This window comes from Corapipo altera, unplaced genomic scaffold (assembly GCF_003945725.1).
Source record: "Corapipo altera isolate COAL_440 unplaced genomic scaffold, ASM394572v1 63, whole genome shotgun sequence".
Taxonomy (NCBI): domain Eukaryota; kingdom Metazoa; phylum Chordata; class Aves; order Passeriformes; family Pipridae; genus Corapipo; species Corapipo altera.
In genome coordinates, this window is record NW_020884928.1 from 1,639,542 (window position 1) to 1,660,483 (window position 20,942).

General features: G+C 35.7%; 1 protein-coding gene across 7 annotated transcripts in view; it reads right to left on the bottom strand.

Moving 5' to 3' along the window:
• Positions 1-20,942, bottom strand: part of ARMC3 (armadillo repeat containing 3) — a 61,220-nt gene that overhangs the window by 25,457 nt on the left and 14,821 nt on the right. For all 7 annotated transcript variants that reach the window (XM_027658680.1, XM_027658677.1, XM_027658681.1 and 4 more), the window contains 8 exons: positions 16,071-16,188; positions 13,957-14,082; positions 12,818-12,886; positions 12,321-12,496; positions 10,786-10,980; positions 9,805-9,988; positions 4,413-4,565; positions 4,201-4,306 (listed from right to left, as the gene is read on the bottom strand). In XM_027658680.1, coding sequence (XP_027514481.1) covers positions 4,201-4,306; positions 4,413-4,565; positions 9,805-9,988; positions 10,786-10,980; positions 12,321-12,496; positions 12,818-12,886; positions 13,957-14,082; positions 16,071-16,188 — 1,127 coding nt within the window. The remainder of the gene's footprint in view (positions 1-4,200; positions 4,307-4,412; positions 4,566-9,804; positions 9,989-10,785; positions 10,981-12,320; positions 12,497-12,817; positions 12,887-13,956; positions 14,083-16,070; positions 16,189-20,942) is intronic.

Sequence of the window (20,942 nt, forward strand, 5' to 3'; positions counted from 1 at the left end):
CAAAAAGTTTCCAACCTATCTTCCTATCCCAAGCTACTCCCAAATCTTGACAATCCTGATACATTTGAGAAAGCATACATTCAGATGCCTGGAACTGCTTACATGGACATAACTGTGAATGTAAATAGATCCATTGATTCCTGTGAAGAATTTAAGAATTTAAAAGACATAAAACTTGCTGGTTAACTGGCTAAGCTTGCTAAATGTTGGGATGATACTTTGCTATCTTAAATCCGGATATAATACAGAAATATGTCAAATGACACTAATTATAAACCCCAGGAGAAATATTCTGCCATATGATAAGTCTGTCATGTACCACAAATTCCTGCAGCACTTAGTAGAGATGAAGAAAAACCATCCCTTTCCTTCTTCCCCCAGATCAAACTCTAACTGAATGCTATAAATTTTGCACTTAAAATAAACAATTTAGGACAAATATTATTGAGGCTGTTAATTAGTTTTCACATCCAGTACCCAGTTCTAAATTCCAGAGCATATGTTTTTCTTTAGTGGCAAATCCATTAGGTGCCCAGAATTCAGACACTGCCAGATTTATGAAGGCAGCTATTAGAAATGGCATTTGTGCTACAATAATACTGAAGAAAAGAGCTGGTCAAATTAATGTCTGACTAACTGGTATGTTTGAGATCTTATTTCTACATGCTACTTCTAACTAACATCATATTCATATTTAACAGAATTAGCTTACCCTAAACACATGGAAAGCAAAAATAATTGATTATACCTTAAATGGGAAAAAATAGGCAGAGGCCAAGATAAGACATTTTTTCCAGGGTTAGATGTGTGGCACACAATCACTTATTTTCCTGCCCAATAGATGACGCTGCTGTTTCTTTGTTCCCGTGTAATTGCTGGATTTGTGCATCACATCCTGACTGAAATGACTGTGCCCACATCACCCTATGCTTGGACACAGCAGAAACAGGTTTCGTGGATTCTTAAAATGGCATTTTGTTGTACAAATAAGTGTATACAGTTTTCAATAAAGCAAGTTAGTGTTCTGGATTAAAAGATGGGATGGAAAAAATGGATGCAAATGCCCAGCTGAACATCGTTCTCTTTTTTTCCAGAAGCAGACCACAGAAACAAATTCTGACATATATACCATGGATGACCTCGGAACTATATACACATAGGGACATAACATGTTAGAATAAGTACATGGGATTTTAAACTGCAGTATACTTTGCAAATTTATTTAGCCTAATTATTAACAAGTTTACAGAGAAGTTATTACCAGTATAGAGCAGCATTAAAACTCTGTCCTTACGTTATGATAAAATTCTTATAAAAGTGTCATCTGGGGGAATCAGTCTGTAAACTAATGAGGCATTTGACCACTGTGGTTTTTTCTATGTGCTACTGAAGTGTGACACAATAACAGCTCTGCAGCAAAAAGTTAAATGCTGAAATATTTTAGAAGTTATTTATAATAATTGTTATGTGTTCTGGTAGAGATCATATTGAAAATCCATGTTTTCCAGCAAACCTGAAAACTCAAACCACTTGTATGGGACTCACGTTCTCTTCTGCTCTAGATCTTTGGTTAAAATACTCTGGTAGGCAGAGCAATTCATTAATTTATTTATTTTTGCCAAATCGTGGTTGCTGGGGGACTTGTGTGAAATGACAAGCTGGTCTCTGTCCCGTTCATCGTGAACAGGTGTTCTAATTACCAAATCTCCACCATATTTGACACCTTTATTAGCTGTCTCAGTTAAGAAACAAAGGATTGATTGGGCAGGGGTAGAGAACTAGCCTTTCATTGCTGTGGGGAAGCACCTAAAGGTCAAGGTTAATATACATTAGTGGGGGGTAGTATTGCCCATTACCTATGCTGTTCTTGTGCCATTAATCAATGGAAGACTTTATCTTTATGAGCTAGCTATTGTGGGAGCCTTAATTACACACAATTTGTTTTAAATTGTAATTTTTTTCCATATTATATGAAAAGCAGGCTACACTTCTTGAGCAAATATTCCTAACAAGAACAACAAATCTCCAGCAAAAATAGTGATGTCTTGTACTCAGTTTATATTCTGAAATATATACTGTACAAAATGAAAGGGCAAGGTACACATCCTTCAGTCAATATAATACATACAAAAATGCTCATGAAATGAAATATGGCAGAATGCACGTATATGAGTTCAACAAGATTGAATTTTTGACTAGTCAGTAAAAAGTGAAAGCATTTACAGCAAATAGTCTTCCCCATTTCTGTGGCCATTATGTTCTTGCCACATAAGGTCTACCTGCTACTACTATCTTTATGATTTAATATTCTTGGAGGTTTTATAACAAGAATCTAATACATAACCAATAAAAGGGTGTTAGTCTCATTAGTCTCATTTGGGATCAGAATATTGTCAACATAATTGCACAGCAAAGTCACATTATTATAAAAGTGTATCAGCATCTTCATTATATAGACACTTATTTTCAGTGGCGTACATACACACAAAACACTCTAGAATGAAATATGATTACGGTGACTCAATCTGGAATGAATTTTCTCCAAACTATTTTTTTTTTCCTATTATGTGTATGTAAAATAAATACGGGCCAGATAGTCAGTCAGTGAGCTGGAACTATACCAATCTGTATCAGCTAAGGGTTCAACACTATATATTCGTCTACAGATCCTAGTCACACTTATACCCTTCTATGACTTATTAATGGTTTTGATTTAGGAATGAAGCTTTGAAGTAATTATATAATCACATGGCATTCATCCAATATACATATTTAATGTAAATTATTGCTTCCTGATTTTCACAGAAGACATGTGATTAGATTATCTGGTGCTTCCATATTGTACTTGAAGCTGGATTGCAAAGAGAGAGAAGTATATGTGAGCCACCTTTACAATTTCCTGACTCTGCCCAGCAAGAAACAAATATGGACTTCATTATAATGCAGAGGAACAGAAACAGCTATTTCCCTGCCTGAGGTCTCAGAGAATTGTTCCAGCAGTTGAGCTAAACAATGTCCTGACTATCTCCTTGGCAAAAGAAATGGAATGAGTTGGCATAAGCTGCTATACCAACTCAAAAATCCCTTTTCACAATGTGAAACCTCAAAGGACTGCACTACGAAAAACAGCTGTAGCAGAGCTGAAAGTTTGACCCCTAGACTCCAGTACTGTGCTCATTTGATGTGTGTATGACTCCCACTGACACCAACTGAAGAGTCCAGCACATGAGGAGAGCAGAGTATCAGACAAAAAAAAATCTACTATGTGAATCTGAGAACAGAGTATTATTCTCTTGCATCAAATTATGGCTCCATCTGGTAACATTAAGTGAATACTGGTGACTATTAGAGATGAATCAATAAATTGAAACAAATAATTTATTTTGTGAGTTATTTTATTTTTTCACTTCAAAGAATGCCTATGAATTGATTACAACTTTCTTAAGTATATTCCAGGAAACTTCTAAGGAATTTTATTTTATGGTTTGTAAGTTACATGTGATTGCTCACATACGTCACACACTGCTCTGTTTCTTTTCCCTGAACAGGACTTTTAATAGAGTTGGGATAACAAAACTCTCCAACTGACAGCAGAATTTAGTTGATACAATTGTTTGGGAAGATATAGTCAGCTAACCATCCTTTGTTAGTTATTTTGGATACTGAAGTTACCTTTCTTTTCTTTCAGAAAATACACTAGAAGCATTCTCCGTTACTTGGGAAACAACAACAAAAAAGAAAGACCAAGACAATGCCAATATTCAGAAGATCTGAGAGCTATCTCCATCAAAGACTGGATTTAGATCAGTCAAAAAAGTTGTATGAACCATAAAATTTTAAACTATCTTAATGATTTGGGATTTAAAAAAAAATTCCATATCAAATGCTTTTTATTATAAGGCATATTTTGCTCATATGTTCTCTTCAAAACATGATTTATATCTCTGCTTTCATTACATCTGCTTCATACCTTTCCTTGATGAAGCAAACGTTAGTAGAGACAGCATAACTCTTGTAACACTGATGAAAACCAACCTATTCCAGATGACTCATAAGAACCAAAAAGCACCTTACAGTCAAATTCAAACAGACCTGCCTATCCCAGGATAAGGACAAGACAAGGCATTTTTAAAAATCAAAATATTATCACTTGTGTTCAGATTACTGTTTTAAATAATAATTTAATTATTGGAGACTCACCTTGCATTACTATGACTGGCTTCTGTCAAACTAGCTAATGCTGTCACTGCAGCTTCTTTTACCTCTTCATTATCACTACTTAGCAACTGTACCAGCTGGGGAATCCCTTTGAAAAAAATAATTGTATATATGAACCTTTAAGTAAACCATGTCAGTCTCCTAATAAAAGAAAAAGCACAAATTCTCAGCTTATCCTTTCCCACCTTACTTACCCTGGAGTCCAAGCGCACATTTGCTATCTACATTCTTACACATGGCAGAAATTGCTTGGGAAGCAGCAACTTTAACTTCATCATTGCCAGTTTCCAAAAGGTTTAGGAGACATTTCTCAACCTCTTCCTCATTTAAGATTTTTCTGATTTCAGCTTTAAACGAGAAATAACAATAGCATTAATCAGCATTTGTTTTCCAGATCAGTGAAAGGACATGAATTTGATTTCATATAATTGCTGGAAATATTTGGTAACAGGGGCATTGGCCATTTAGAAATGTGCACAAAGGACCTGAGCCAAATCCTATTATAGAATATCCTCAGTTGGAAGGGACCCACAAGGATCACTGAAGTCCAACTCATGTATTAGACTTCAGTGAACTCTGAATCAAGCCCAAACGATGGCTATTAAATACAGCTTCAAACATACACAGCCCAACAGAAGGCAAAGTTTGTTCTCTAAAAGATTTAAAACCGCAGAATGTATACAGGCTTGATGGAAATAGCTTTTCCAATTCAACAGATCATACTTACTCAGGATCATGCTTAACTTCAGTTTATGCTAACAAAGTCCAAATGCATAAAATTGAAGAACATACTAGTAAATGTACAATTGAACTTGGTGGAGTATCGGTTACCATACTGCAAAAGCCAACATACTGATACAAAGCCAAAAAAAGGCAAGAGGAGTTACAAAGAAAATTTTAAATTCTGCACAGCTTATAGTTCTTCATCAACGCACAATTTGCAGAGAATTTCAATTTTGTAGCTTCGCCTGGTGACACAGGGCTCCCTGCTGACCTACTCTGCGATGACTGGCAGCAGCTGGGAGGGACATAGATGTTCCCTTCCTCTACCCAGGTAACAACACACAGCTTCAACAGAGTATCGACAGACATCTGTATGTAGATACTAACAAACTAATAAACTCCCTCATCCCGGAATGGATGAGATCAGAAATCCAGGTGTTTGTTAGAAAGAGCCCTGATGAAACTTTCTTATCCAGAAAGGCACTGGACAGCACAGAAGCTGTACAGTGATGAGGGTCAATAAACATTTAACCATATGCATAATTTAAAGCAGATTAATTACATGCTTGAAGTTCTATCTAAATGGTAGAATTTTTGAATGTATTAAAAAAATTCATGAACTGAGAAGTCAGTGGGACTTCAACACACGTAGAAATTTTACCAATGCTTACTACTGCTCTCAGGGATCTCTCCCTTTTTCGGACTGTCATCCTCCAAATAAAAAAAAATTAAAAGGAAAGGAAAATATCATAAGTATTCTTTTAGATAAATCTGAACCTATAGTGAATAAAAGTAAACAAATACAAGTCCGCAAAGTCAATGAAAAGGGAATTTGATTGAAAATCTAGTTACAGCAGAAATGACTCAATGCACATAGGTGAGACAGATACAGCTGCTTTCTTCTCTCTAGCTCAATTTTAAACATTTTTAGAATCATCACTAACGCAAATGAAACCACAAAGCAAAGATGCAACAAATAAAACAGAGAAGATTTTAAGTGTCAGCAGAACCTTGGCCACAACCTTGATGCATACTGGCCAGCTCTCAGGAGAAGGCCTTAATTGGGATTAGAGACCATTTTGAGAAGTTATCAAGTATGGCGCTGGCCTGTTGCTTAACAAAGTAGTCCATAATCCCTGATAATGATCTCTGGAGGTTCTTCATGATTCAGTAATTTGGTTTTTATACAGCAAGTTACTTATTACTATTCAAATTTTCTTTAAAATTATTCTTGCTTTTAAAGGCAGCTATAATGATAAGTGTTTCATTTTAAAGATAATTTATGCATATATGAAATAATAATATGAATAATTAATTTGGATTAGTGAAAATAGTGATTTAAAATTTTTTAAACAGAAAAATATTTTTTGATAATGTGGAAAAACAGATTTTGAATTTGAACTTATGATAAAGAGTATCCACATATATTTAGGTAGCTAGACCGATGAAAATTATTAATATTTTAACAACCTAGGCACCAATTCTATATAAGGAATGAATATTTTCTGATAATCCCCTCTGTTTGTATGAATTGTTCCTTTGTTTCCATTGCTACAGAAAAGAAAGAATGCACAATTGAAAAGCATCCTTTCTACTGAAGTACTTCTCATGTGAGTGCCCACACCATTTTTACAGTGATGACTTTCTTAACCCCTAAGTGATTTGAATTCATTGATTTAACACGAAGCAAAATACTCAAGCACACGCAACTAAGAGTTTGGAGTACTAACAGTTCTGTCCAGTTTTTCATGCACTGACCCCATTGTGAGATAACCTTTGTTATTCAATATATTTTCCTATTTGCCCCAAAATCATAATCAGAATTCTACTGATCACCTATTCAGGTCACTGTCACCACTTTATGGAATTATTTATACCAATTTCAAATGAAAAAAGAAGTTAATGTTAAATATTACCATGAGCTCTCACTTATCTTGAGTTGACATAACCCAGATAAATGAAAATCTGTATTATGAAATGCATATGGTAAGCAGGCTACAGAGCATGTTTAGTGTGCTCCCTTTTGAAAGGATTTGCACTCAGATACAGATACAGAACAGGGAGAGGCTCGAACCAGACGTTTGGCAGAGTGAGGCCAAGCCCAAGTGAGCATGATCATCACTTTCTCCATACACACTCCATAGCATTTTGTTGTTGCTGGTGTGTCTGGCATTGACAGGGGAAATCAGGCCCTCCTTAATCAACAGTCCAGATAATCCACTCACAAACATTCAATAATTTATAGCATTAAATTATATTTTGCATTCTGAAATGACTGCATTATTTGCTGGGCAAGGAGGGAATCACAGTATAATTCACCACTATAATTCTGAGCATACAAAATAAAATCATCAATAAATTAATATATTAAATTCAAAATTATGTACCGAACAAAAAAATTTTCAGGGGCAAAGGCATAATGATTATGTATAGAAATGTGATCAATTTTAATGTACTTAAACAGAGCAACAGCCTAAAGATGCTATTTCAAATTGAATATCATGTTTGTACCACGTAATTTATTCTGATATTGAGAATAGCTCTTAAGGGATAAATCTATCTTATAACACCACCACGAGTCCCTTTGCAAAGGGCTGAAGGGGACATAAACCAAAACTGCTTGCTATGATCACATCTATCAGGAAAAAAACCCCATCAAAATTAAATTCCATCTGTCAACAATAATAATTTCAAAACCAGACACTGCTGAATACTCAGCTTCCAGAATTAAAAAAACAGCTCGATACATGTTCTGTCATTCCAGAAGGAACTTTTTCATTCCAATGAAAAGCAATACTATTTTTTCCCATGTATGCAGGAAATGTCGGTAAATTATCAAACCTGAAGAATGTCAGCTACTGTATGGCTATGGCAAATTTAATGGAAAAGTCACTACAGAACTTAGAGTTGTGTTGTATTATTTTGGATTCACATCAAGGCAAGTACTAGTACTGTATACATTAGTGTTGCAGTTTGGATAGGCTGTTTAGTATGTTTACAACCAGAATCCAATCAAACAAACAAGGACTGCAAATATTTCTGTATTCTTTTTGCACTTGGGCTATTTCTTGTAATATCCTCAATGCCACTTTTCTTCCCTCTGGAAGACTGACAGTAGCCCTATGTATCTGAAAAATTCAATGCTTCTGGGGGCCACACTGAGCAGAGACTTTACTGGATTGTGTTTTCTCCTGCACCAGGACAAGTATCCCTTTGTCTAACTGGGTGTCACCAAAATTCTACATCTTGAAAGCAGATATTTTAAATGTTCTTTTCATCTATTTTCCCAGCTTGCTGTATCCATACCAACTGTCATAGGCTGAAGAAGAGAGCAAACCTTTATAATGAAACCACATTGACTCCATTTGTAAAGAAGCATGACAAGAAGATGCATCTTCACTGACGGCAACATCCCATGATATAAGATCATAGGCAGTACTGTAATACATTATGTGTAGTTCTTGCCACCGTGCTTTAAAAATGTGTTCAGACATGCTTCTACTAACAGCTGCTAAAATATTAGGCCACAAAAACTGAAAAAAAGTGTGAAAGAGGAAAAGAAGGCTATGCTTATTTGAAAATAAATATGATAAAGGAGTAAGATGCAGTAGAAAGCAGTAGGAGCAAATATAAATCTGCTTAGCATACACCTTATAAGCCTGTCACAGGACTATAAAAATGATACTGACAGTTCTAAGTAGCATAATAAAATAACAATACAGGAAAATACACAAAAAAATACTGGCATAAGAAGGTTCCTTCCTATCTTTGATACTTGAACATTAATGAAAACAATCTTCAGTGACTTGCAAAGCTTCCAACAGATAATGATGAAAGCACAGAGAAATCCACAGAATACTAGGAAAGGCAGATTCCACTCTTTTTGTGAATCATTTGCAATCCAAATAATTACAAATATTCATGATGTCAAACTAAGCAAGGTGAGAAAAGAATTGGAAAGACAGCATGGGGAGAGAAGAAAGGAAGTCTGAAATATTGTAGAAAGGAGAGATTATTTTACCCATGTATTAAATTAAATAACATATTTTTAAAATACTCATCAGTTAAAGCCATGATTCGAACACAAAGTGCCAGAAATATTAATGAAATATTTAAGCTCTACTGTCACAGTTCTATCATAAGAATCCCTTGACAGAATTAAAATCTTCTATAGACAGAAGTATGTTTTTAGTTACGTTGTATTTTTTTACACAACACTACTTGGCACATGTTGCAACTCAGAAGCCAATATATGGAAAGAATTTCAAATGTAGCTTGATTAAAAGACCATCCTTGTGGGCAAAAATGATGAGCATGTTCTGCCTAATTCAGAATTCCTTGGTGAATTAAAGAAAAGTACATAAAAAAGAACTATAGGATGAATAATTATAAAAAGATTACAATGAAAATATTTAACTCCCCTGGGAATATTAATCTGCAAGCCATTTGAAAGGTTTTCTTTCAGACCTCTGTTAAAGAAATTTGTATTTGAAATTGCCTGACATTTAGACGAGCAGTTGAATGCCAGATGAAGTCTTAACTGATGGTGGTAAGAAAGTGCCAGCAAAGGTGGCTTAAGATGGCAGTTACCTGGCATCACTAATCAAAAGAAAAAGATCATATTTTCAAAGTTCCATTTTTCTTTGAGAACAGCATTTTGCAAGAATATATTACATTTAAAAATAAATTGAAGGAAAATATTAAAATTTTCTCATATATACATATATATATACATATACATATATATATATATGTAAAACCTAGCACAAGTACTATCCTCAACCATGTAAGACAATCTCATTCTGGATAAAAATTTACTTCATAAACAATTTTATGTCCATGGATTATTGAAAAGTCACATACAGTCACAGGCTGCTTTGGTAATTGCCTTTGCTGCATTCTTCTGAATATCAGGAACAGTAGAGACTCCTAAAAGTGACAGGAGTTTTTTAAGGCCTCCTGTCTGCTGAATCAGTTGCAGAGTATGCACATCTTCAAGACAATTTCCCAACACAGCAAGAGTTTTGATGTGTAAATCACTCAGTTCCTAATAAAGAAAAAAACCCAAACAAATAACCTTCAAATCAGGATTAAAATATCTTTGGCTTTTAAGTTTGTAGGATAATTGTTGTAACTTTCTTTTGGACAGTTTGTTCATACTGCAAAGAACATATTTCATATTCATATTTTCATCTAATTTATTTGATGATGCCTTGGGATGCAACACAATTTATCGAAACCACTAAAGCCTCCAGAAGTTTCTCATTTACATCAAAGTGGGTTAGACAGGCACCTGTCATGTTAAAATTTCAAAAACTTCACAAATTTCTCTATGCATTATGTCCCATGGTGACACCTGAACTGAAAAAGTACTAAACTGAATATCATAATAACATAAACAATAACATTTCCAAGGTAGAAATTATGTCTAAGGCCATCGATATCAAAGTAAATTCAGGAAAAAAGGATCAGTGTTCAAACTAGGAACCAGCACCAGAGTTCTATATATAATAAAAAAATTTGAGAAAACATCATATAAAAAGCTATATGGTGAATTTTTCTGATATTTACAACAGTTTGAGAAATGGACAGTAAATGCAAACCAGTATTTATTACTAAGAGCAATAAGGCAATAAAACAAATATAAATACTTTGGTAAATCCCTTTGCTTCCTTTCTTAGTAAGCTAGGTATCCTAGCCTATCGTATTTCTATCATAGCTCACTCCAAGTAAGGAACTCTTTCTTCTTATTTCACTCTTCCATAACATAAGTAATATTTTCTCATTAGTCACACAAACATTAGTAGCAAGAATGAAAAAACTTTTAAAGCAAGTAAACTGTACATCGGTTTCCAGTATCTTCAGCAGGCAATCTAATCCGTTTTTGTCTCCCAATATTATCCTGGCTTCTCTGTCTTTGCTGATTACTTCTAAGGTTTGAAGGGCTAACAACTGAATAACTGGGTATTCAGATTCCAGTAGTTCCAGCAACGGTGGAATTACATTCAGTTCACTAACTGCAGCACGGTTTTGAAAATCCTGCAGTAAAATATTCAACAAATAAAGTTAGTGATAGAGAATATAACAATACATCCACTCCTGACCTTACAGAAAGAACACCAAAAGTCTGATTACAGACATCAAAAAATTAGTCAATACTCCAGAGCTTTCAGTTCTGAAGATTTCTTTCTTTTGAGCTAAAAATCAAACTGAATATAATCAAGCCCCGTGAAACTTAAATTCTAGGGTTTTTTTCAAGACTGAAGTACACACTACAGAATCTAGTTCTGCCTAAGGAAGCCCATTTACTCTTGGTTTCACCATGTTTGTCTCAACATAAATGTTTCTTTGAGGAAGTTTTAGTTTTTAGTTTCACCATTTTTGTTTACTCAGTGCATGGAAAACAGTTTTTTGCAGTCAACTGTGGTTGCCTGGTTATATCTTCCTTTTTTTTAGTAATTATATTTAATTTAAAATTTCAACTTTGAACAGAGAATGTGCAGCTTAATAAAAAGACAGCAGTTGATTATATTAAAATAGAAAATAAATAAATAAATTACAATTTGCTTTTAAATAGCTTATTGCACATGTGCAGCATGCAATTATCCTTATCAATATAAGCAAGCACCAGGTGCAGTTATCCAGATATACCCTGCAACAAAGACAGCGAGATAGTAAAAAAGGAGAAAGAGTAGAATGTGATTCTGAATACACATGCTCTGATGCCCCAAAAGAGATAGAGTTATAAACTGAATTCATTATTGAATAGATTCGTTTAAGCCATGGAAGAGGACTGCCATACAAATGCACCATTCTTTTGCTAAGCAGCATATGGATGACATTAGTACTGAGTGTGAAAGTAGCCAATAACAAACCTATTCCTCCCAGTATGGAAAGTAGCTGTTGACAGCATTCACCTATCATTAAAAATATGTTCAAAATTGTGCTATGGACCTGCTGGTCAAAACAAGACACAATGCAATTGGTCATTCTTTAATTTACAGGATTATTCCAACCTTTTGGATGGACAGATTATGACTCTCATTACCACAATTGGCATTTTCCAACTGAGAAAACAAACTCCTATTTAAAAAATCTAAATCGCATTCTGATTATACTTATACTGCAGCACACCACAGATAATTGCATCAAGTTCAACAGAATTAGAGTCAAATCAGCTATATTCATAACTAATTTAACATTCATGAGATTGAGTGTGATGGTTCAAATACACTGATGGACATTGGGAAGTAAAGGAAACAAGTATTTTAAAATTATTTCCCCCACAGAGGATGTCAGGGGCGGGGGGGGTGGGGGTTGGGGAGGGAAGTGCCTGTCTGCCTTTGTAAGTTAAAGCAACAAACAACAGGAAACTTTACCTGTACCAGAAGGTAAATACATTCAAGTGAATTCTTCTGAACGTCAGGATCAGGGCTACCTAGCAGTCTGATAAGTGGTTCTAATCCACCTTGCTCAAATATTTTTACTTTAGTAGTACATTCAACAGCCATATGTGCTAGACAGAGAGTAGCAAACTCATGGATAACTACATCTTCTATGGGGAAAAAAAACAAACATTTTGATCAAGTTTTATTCAGCACAGAATATATTCACTAATCCAGTGGTTTAAAATATTATTTGAAGTCAATAAATAATAGCTGTTAATCCTACCTGATGTCTCCATAAACATGTTGCTCCATCCATACAACATAAAACGTGAGTAAGAGCTACTCCTATAAAAGCATTTACCTCTTTAACATGTAGTAGGACAAATCATAAGTTACAGGGAGGATTTTATTAAATTGTCTGTTCAAATGAAATCATAAATTATTTCTCACTGTACTTTAGCACAAGAAATGAATACTGCACAAGGTACCTTCTGGCGCCAGCTGTGATATAAGTGGATTTGTGACATCCAGTTCCCTCAGTAACTTCTTGACATTATCTACAATGAAATAAATACAAATATGAAGTCTCTCATTTGGCAGTGTTGGCTGAGTAAAGAAGAGAATCTGCTCCAAGCAAATGTACTTATGGTTACTCCCTGAGTGACAAACAGATCTGACTGGGAAAGACACACAACTGAAGTTATACCAGGATTACAATAGGCCCAGACAAAAAATAGAAAAGACTTTCAAGTACCAGATGAGATTCTTCGACATGTGATATATAGGAACTTCCTTAATATTTTATTAAAACTTTACTCAAAATACTTGCATCTAGCAGGTTCTGATTAAATATTGCAGTTTTAGTTGCCAAAGAAGTCATATCCCAATAGCTTAAATTATTTGTCATTAAAATTATCAAACTAAAAGCAACCTCTCCATTATTTCAAGCCACGACTTTGCAATTTCAAGCTAATGCCAGCCCACACTGCAATGGAAAACATGAATTACATAGGTCTTATTAAAATCACAGTAAAGACTTTCAGAATGAATTTTTATTGTTGTTAATGGCAAACTAGCAAAACCACAACCACTGGATAAAAAAAATCAAATAATAGCTATTGGAACAGACTTTGTGTGATCTTACAGGGCAGTGTTGTCATTATCAACATATTACAGTGTTGATATGTAAGAAAAAAGGTATGAGTTTAATTTACTTTTAAATAAAGAAACAATTAAGATGTGAATATAAATGGAAGATCTTTGCCCATTCAAAGTCATGTTTGTGCAGCAGCATGGACTATCTGCTAATGCTGAGTTGAAAGGAAGGTAAAGAGGGTAAGGTCCAGTGCAGCATGAAAAGCAGGTAGCAGTTGATGAAAAGACTTAAGAGTGGTTGGGACATCACAGTGGAAGACAATTGGGTAGAACATCCACCAAAATAACACTTGATTAATTACAGTAATTAGATATAGGTCTATAAAGCACTGTAAAAGTAGCAGCCACTGAAACTCAACCTTACATCACTTACTCATTATTCTGGGCCATTAATATAGGATTTTTTCACATGGGTCAGCTCCTTGTTTTGATGAACACACATTGAAAAATATTTATAAATTGAAACTCTTACGATTAGAAGCCATGATGCCAAAAACCATGATGGCATTTCTGCGTACAATGGGATCTTCATGTGAGATGAGTTTATACAGCTGTTCCAATGCTCCAAGACCAAGAAGTGTCACTTTGTTTTCATCATCTGAAGAGGAATTGTGTTAAAAGCCCAAGAAAAAAATGCAACAACCTCACAGTTCTAATGTATCAAAGTAAAACAGCTACTTTTATTGGACAGTAGAATCAAAAAACAAAGGCCTGACAGGGCCTTGGGAGATCATGTAATCTATACCCCAAATAAATATGTGTCAAAGAGTTTCAAGGATTAATAATATCTAAGATTAATTCACATTTGTAAAGCAAAGGATACTTCTGCCCATTGGACACTCCACTCATTTGTTAGGAGACTGCAATGGTAGTACAAAGGACAGCTTTCTATTTAGCAAAGTACAGGTGAACAGTATCATTAAGAAACTCATTTTATTCAGTATCATTAAGAACCTCATTTTGTCTTCCTCTTTTCTTGCCTCCCAATTCTGTTTTCCTCAAAATAACAGTTAATTAATTCAGTGTATCTTTACTATCCCTCAATGGAAGCAACTTCCAGGATTTGGATCATTAAATCCTAACTGAGATTTCTACCACCTGAGAATGGAGCACTCTGTACCTCAATAGGTGCTGGACATACAAAGAACAGAGGTGTTTTGTGTGATTACAACCTTCCATTCCTGATCACTCAAAACACACACACAACCCGAGAAACAAAATCCCAATCCTACTCCCATTCCCAGTTCCCACAACAGCTTTATAATTCATTTTCTAATGAACTATGCCTATTCTTTCTGGCTATAAGCAAGGAATGTAAGAGGAAACTGGAGAACTATGCTCATTCTCAGGCCAAGACATGATTAAAATACAAGGTATTTTTATTGAGGGATGGGACTTAATTTACTAGCAACACTCAAAAAATAGATTAACTGCAATTAATTAACTGAAAACAACTCCTCCTCTTGTGCCACACTGCAAAGTTACAGTCAAGTCTTCTGGAAGATTGTAGGAATATCTACATTAATGATTTAAAGGATTATTCATTTAGTAGAAACATAAAATATAAGCATCTGTCCTCTCTCTTGCAGCATGAGATACTTTACTGTGGATAGCAGGGAAGGAGCCAGCAAGAGCTTATGGTTCATAGCTGTCTCCCAACAGTCCACATTCTCTCTTCCATATTCAAAATGTGATTGCTTGCTCTCAGCCAAGCTTGCCATATCAAGCTGAGCCCAAACATCTTTCAGAACCCATTGACTTCTAGCCAGCTGTCAAAGCCTCCAGCTCTTCTCTCATAACTTCAGCAGTGTTGGCAATTGCCATCAGTATAACAATCAACATACAAACCCATAATTTTTTAAGAAAATGTAAATTTACTGGAAATTAAAATTAAACCAGATTAATCAGACCAAGAATACTACCAGCATATACCAACTTGAGTGACTGGCATGGTGTAAGTAGGAGACAGCTTAGGAAATTATTTGCTACATAAAATTGAGCCTTATACAGTTGCTTGTGTCCTCGGTCCCTTGGACATGATCCTTAGCTATAGATTATACAGGAACCTTTGGAAGATTTGGTATCTGGGAGACTTGTTAGATTCCCAACAGACAAAATAAGCTTGATAAAGGAGGTTGAGCAGTCCTCAATAAATCATCTGTCACAGAAATCCCGACACAACAACTTAATGCAAAAATAACAGAAACAAGCTAAAAAGTTATTTTCATTAAAAACTGAACCTTAAAATAACTACACTGGTACAGATGTCTCAAACTGTGACATAAAAAAAAGAATTATTTCCCAATTGCAGGTCTGTTGCTCATACAAAAACAGATCTACGTTATATTTAAAACAAGCTCTATTCAACAGTGAATATAAAATTCTACAACAAAATTATAGAAATTTGCTTCATGCAAACTACTTTATAACTGCAAATACGGGTTGGATCGATATTTCAGAAAACCCCCAAAACCTCAACAGAGACCTTTGAGAAGAAATTAAGATTTCAGTGCTAGGAAACTAAAAATTGTGAACTACTATCAAAATCTAAGCGTGCAAAACAAAGCTCATTGCAAAAATACTAACCTTTTGAAGCAAATTTATATAGAGCATCACATGCTTTGGTCAAAACTTCCGTTTCAGGAGAACTAAGCATTAGTACAACTGTTTCTGGTGTTTTGCTTTCAATCAATAATGGATCAAACTACAGACAAACAAACAAACAAAAAAAAGGAAGGAAAAGTTTGATTTATACTGAGTCTTTCTGTATGCTGCAGTAGACTCCCACATTTAATTTAAAAAAAAACTTGTTTGATATCTAGACTGAATTAGAAATATTAATGAGTTGCTATTTACTTGGAGAAATCCAATTTTTTAACAATCGGAGACACTGTTAAAAACTGACTTCCAAATAAATATAATCAGAATTTCATCCCATATGGAGATTTTGGGAAAACCTCGACACTTCCCTGCACATCTAGAAAGTCTTGAAAGTAACAAACTAAGTAATTGTTACACATGTAAGAGCATTCTGTAGCTTTGGAATCAGACATGAGAAGTTTCTTTTGAGCACCTGTTAACACTGAGACCACGAACTCAGGTGTTGTACAAGGAAGAGGATTTGGTTACTCTGTGGCAATACCACTTTGTGGTTGCTTAAAAAAATAATATAAGAACACTGCCTGTGCCTTTGTCAACTCAGTTCAGCTCACTATGGTCTTGCACTAGCTGAAGTATTTCCAAGATATAATCCCTGCTCACCCAGCCAGAAATGATATAAAGTGTTCATTGTCATTTCTGAGTTCTCTTAAATGGAAAGAAATCTTCCAACAAATCAGACAGTTTTCACACTCTTAACAGACTTCTTAGGACTAACATCACATGAGCAAGAGAATCTTCTAAAAAAGACTTTCATTCCTTAACAAGACTCTATTCAATTTCTGAAAATCCTACCAATTAAAAATTTTTAAGCTTGTTTGGATTTAAAGTAATTATTCAGTACGGAAAAACTGTCTTCTGTCTTCACACTTCAGGACTATAGAGTATCTGTGTTACATACAGAAACTATCACATACTGGAGTCATGCTGTCTCTCAGAATCAATGTATTTATCTTTAAAATATAGCAGATTAATCGTATGAGATAGCAATACAAATTATTTTAAAATATTGTTACAATATATATTTATACCATATATAATTACAAATGTTGACTATTTGTTTTACTTCATTAAAAAAACCTAATAGCTACATCAGAGGCACATATTGCTTGTCAAGCAAGTAAATTATATGGAGCAAATCTTAAAAGTTATGAGTGTGCTAGAAGAAAAATGTATGAAGAGGAGGCTTTTCTTCTTCTCACTCTTCTGACTTGCTCAAAAATAAGGCAAAATATGATACTAGTACAAAGACTTCCAAATTCATATTTTCAGTAGGTTTTAAAATCTAATTCATTTCATCACCTTCCATGAGGCAGATCACACAATTTAGCAGGCAGCAAGCTCAACATACAAATTTCATTAAGAGGTTGCCTGCCTAACATGCTTAACTCATCTACCTAGCTTCAATCAGGTCTGAAAATCTGAAGACACTTCATGCTTGCTGTGGCAAGCTGGAGGCATGGGCCAAGTCATGGAAAAACATAATCAGCTTACTATACTGCAAGTCATTTTGCTTAATAATGACTCAGCAACAAGAAGTAAATCAAGTAATAGCAGAGTGGTGCAAGTTACATCTTAATGATGTAAGAGCAGGAAGGCTCTTCAGAGGGACCTGGACAAGCTGGAGAGTTGGGCTGATTCCAATGGGATGAGGTTCAACAAGGCCAAGTGCTGGATCCTGCACTTTGGCCACAACAACCCCCTGCAGCGCTACAGGCTGGGGACAGAGTGGCTGGAGAGCAGCCAGGCAGAAAGGGACCTGGGAGTTTGGATTGACAGGAAGCTGAACATGAGCCAGCAGTGTGCCCAGGTGGCCAAGAAGGCCAATGGCATCCTGGCCTGGATCAGGAACAGTGTGGCCAACAGGTCCAGGGAAGTGATTCTTCCCCTGTACTCAGCACTGGTGGGGCCACAGCTGGAGTACTGTGTCCAGTTCTGGGCCCCTCAGTTCAGGAAGGATATTGAGGTGCTGGAGCAGGTCCAGAGAAGAGCAACAAGGTTGGTGAAGGGACTCCAGCACAGGTCCTGTGAGGAGAGGCTGAGGGAGCTGGGGTTGTTCAGTGTGGAGAAGAGGAGGCTCAGGGGAGACCTCATCACTTTCTACAACTACCTGAAAGAAGGTTGTAGCCAGGTGGGGGTTGGTCTCTTCTCCCAGGCAGCTATCAGTAAGACAAGAGGGCATGGTCTGAAGCTGTGCCAGGGGAGGTTTAGGTTAAATATCAGGAAGAAATTATTTACAGAGAGGGTAATCAGGCATTGGAATGGGCTGCCCAGGGAAGTGGTGGATTCACTATCCCTGGAGGTTTTTAAGATGAGACTGGATGTGGCACTTAGTGCCATGGTCTAGTAACCACGGCAGTGTTGGATCAAGGGTTGGACTTCATGACCTCAGAGGTCTCTTCCAACCTGGTTGATTCTATGATGGGCTTAAAATTATGGAATTCTTTATAGGAATTTTCTTTTTGGATTGTAAGGAGGCAAAAAAAATTCAGTTTATCACAGCAACGCTCATTCAACCACATCAGGGGAATACAAGAGAATTAAGAGGTGACTGAAAGTTCTTTTAGTCACCTTCATACTTCCCTACTTCTGCACATTTGGGTCTTTGCATGGACCGAACATGATCCTCCAGGTAAGTGCTATTATTTAAGCACAAACATGTCTCCAGAGTCTGAACAAATACTTGGTGATGGGATAAAACTCCAATTTTTAGTAAAGGCTGCTAGTCCTCCAGAGAAAAATACACACAAATATTGGTTTCGGATGAAGTTCAATAAGAAATGAAAGATGAAATAAGGGTTTTAAATCTCAGTTATTTATTTACATTGATCTAATAACAAAGTCACTATTACATTGCTCCATTTTCAGTGCATCTCATGTTCACAATTAATTGTAGAAACCACAATTTAATGCAAATTCCTGGGATTTAATGACAGGTTTGCACATGAGCAGAGTGAAATTAACCTAATGTCTACCCACGTATGCTTAAGCAGTCAGAGGCCTGAGCAGGTCAGTGATTGAGAAAGATTTTCTTTACTGTGCAGGTGAGAGTGCACTGGAACAGACCGCCTGGGGAGGGTGGGAAGTCTCCCTCTCTGGAGATATTCAAGAACCATCTGGACACAATCCTGTGCCGTTTTCTCTAGGATGGCCCTGCTTGAGCGAGGAGGTTGGACCAGATGACCCACTGTGGTCCCTTCCAACCTTACCCAATCTGTGATTCTGTGACTGCTCTGTGTTCATCAAAACTATCATAGAACTGATTAGGACTCCTGCTGATCATAATGCCTGCATAGCCAGTGTTCCACCTTTTTTTTTTTTTTAAATCAAGGCTTGCTTCTAAATCTTCATACATCATTGCATATTCTTCCTGTAATGGCACACACATACAGGACAGATTATGTGCTAGAATAATATGCCTGAATTAATAACCTTGAATTAAACACAGAAATTTAACTAGTTTATAAGCAACATTTCCAACATTCAGTTTGTATTAAGAAAAAAGCAAATTAAATGAAAAAGAAAGCTATAATTCAAAAACTTCTACATGTCTTTGATTTTGATTTTTGTGTACATTTGACTTCAAAGCCATTAAAAACTGCAGAGGATTTGGAGTTTGATTTTGAGTGGTGTTTTTTTTTGCTTCCATCAACTTAATTTAGTTGAAATTGAATGTAATATAAAATATGTTTCCAGTCAGACCAAAGACCCATCTAGCCCAGCATCGTGTCTCTGATAAAAGGCCTGTAACAGGTGTGGGCAAGCAGACTATTAGACTTCGCTTATATTCCCTCTCAGACTCCAGCACTCTGCAACCTAGAGAACTGGAGAGCCTAGTGAGTTTATCTCCATGTTCAAAAAGTCCAAGAAAAAATTTGGTACATAATTTTTGAAGCCATCTGTATTTTAATCACCCTTAATATTCTGAGACACAAGTACCACAATTTAACAGTCATATAAATTACTGTGCCTCTTCTTTGTTTTAAAACTACCACCTGATAATTTTGTTTGTCCTCCACGGCTCATTCACCATAAGAAACAATTAAATAAATGACACCCATTTGCCTTCCCTGTATATTCATAATTTTCTAAGTTTCTATGATATTCCCCTTCACAGTTATTCCTTCTGGGGATGAAGAAACCTACCCCCTTTGATCTTTCCTAATACAGAAGCCACTCTGCCTGTTCCTGTTGTCTTTCTTAGTTCATTCTTAGTTCATTCTTAGTTCATTCTGTTGTCTTTCTACAGTTCAGAACTGTGTTTCCATTTGAAATGGAAACACCAAAACTGTTAATGGCATTTAACATGTGCATGTATAATGCATTTGCTAGTGACGTGGTGTTTTGCCTTTTATTTCTGGAATTTGAAATGTTGTATCTGGCTGCCATTTTCATGAAAACATCAATTAATTCTGAAAGACTGGATGACACAGGTTGCAGAATAAAACTCTGTGACATTCCACTGGCAACCTCTCTCTGTTACGAAACCTGAATGGGAACTTGTTTTCTCACCTCTGCTTTTGGTTTTACAACCCAACATTATTTTTACCTCTTTGTCTTTATGTGAGTGAAAATCTCAGTCTAAAAACCTTTGAAAAAGCTAAGTAACTGTATCAATCTGAACACCATTATCCACTTGCTCACTAACTCCTCCAAAGAATTCAAGTAGATTTCAGAGATCAAAATTTACATAAGCAGTATTGACTCTCCCCCATTATTATCACATTTATCCATGGGTTTGGTTTGAAGTTTTTTTTCAGAACTATTTTACCAATTAACACAGCATGGAAAGTTCCTGTA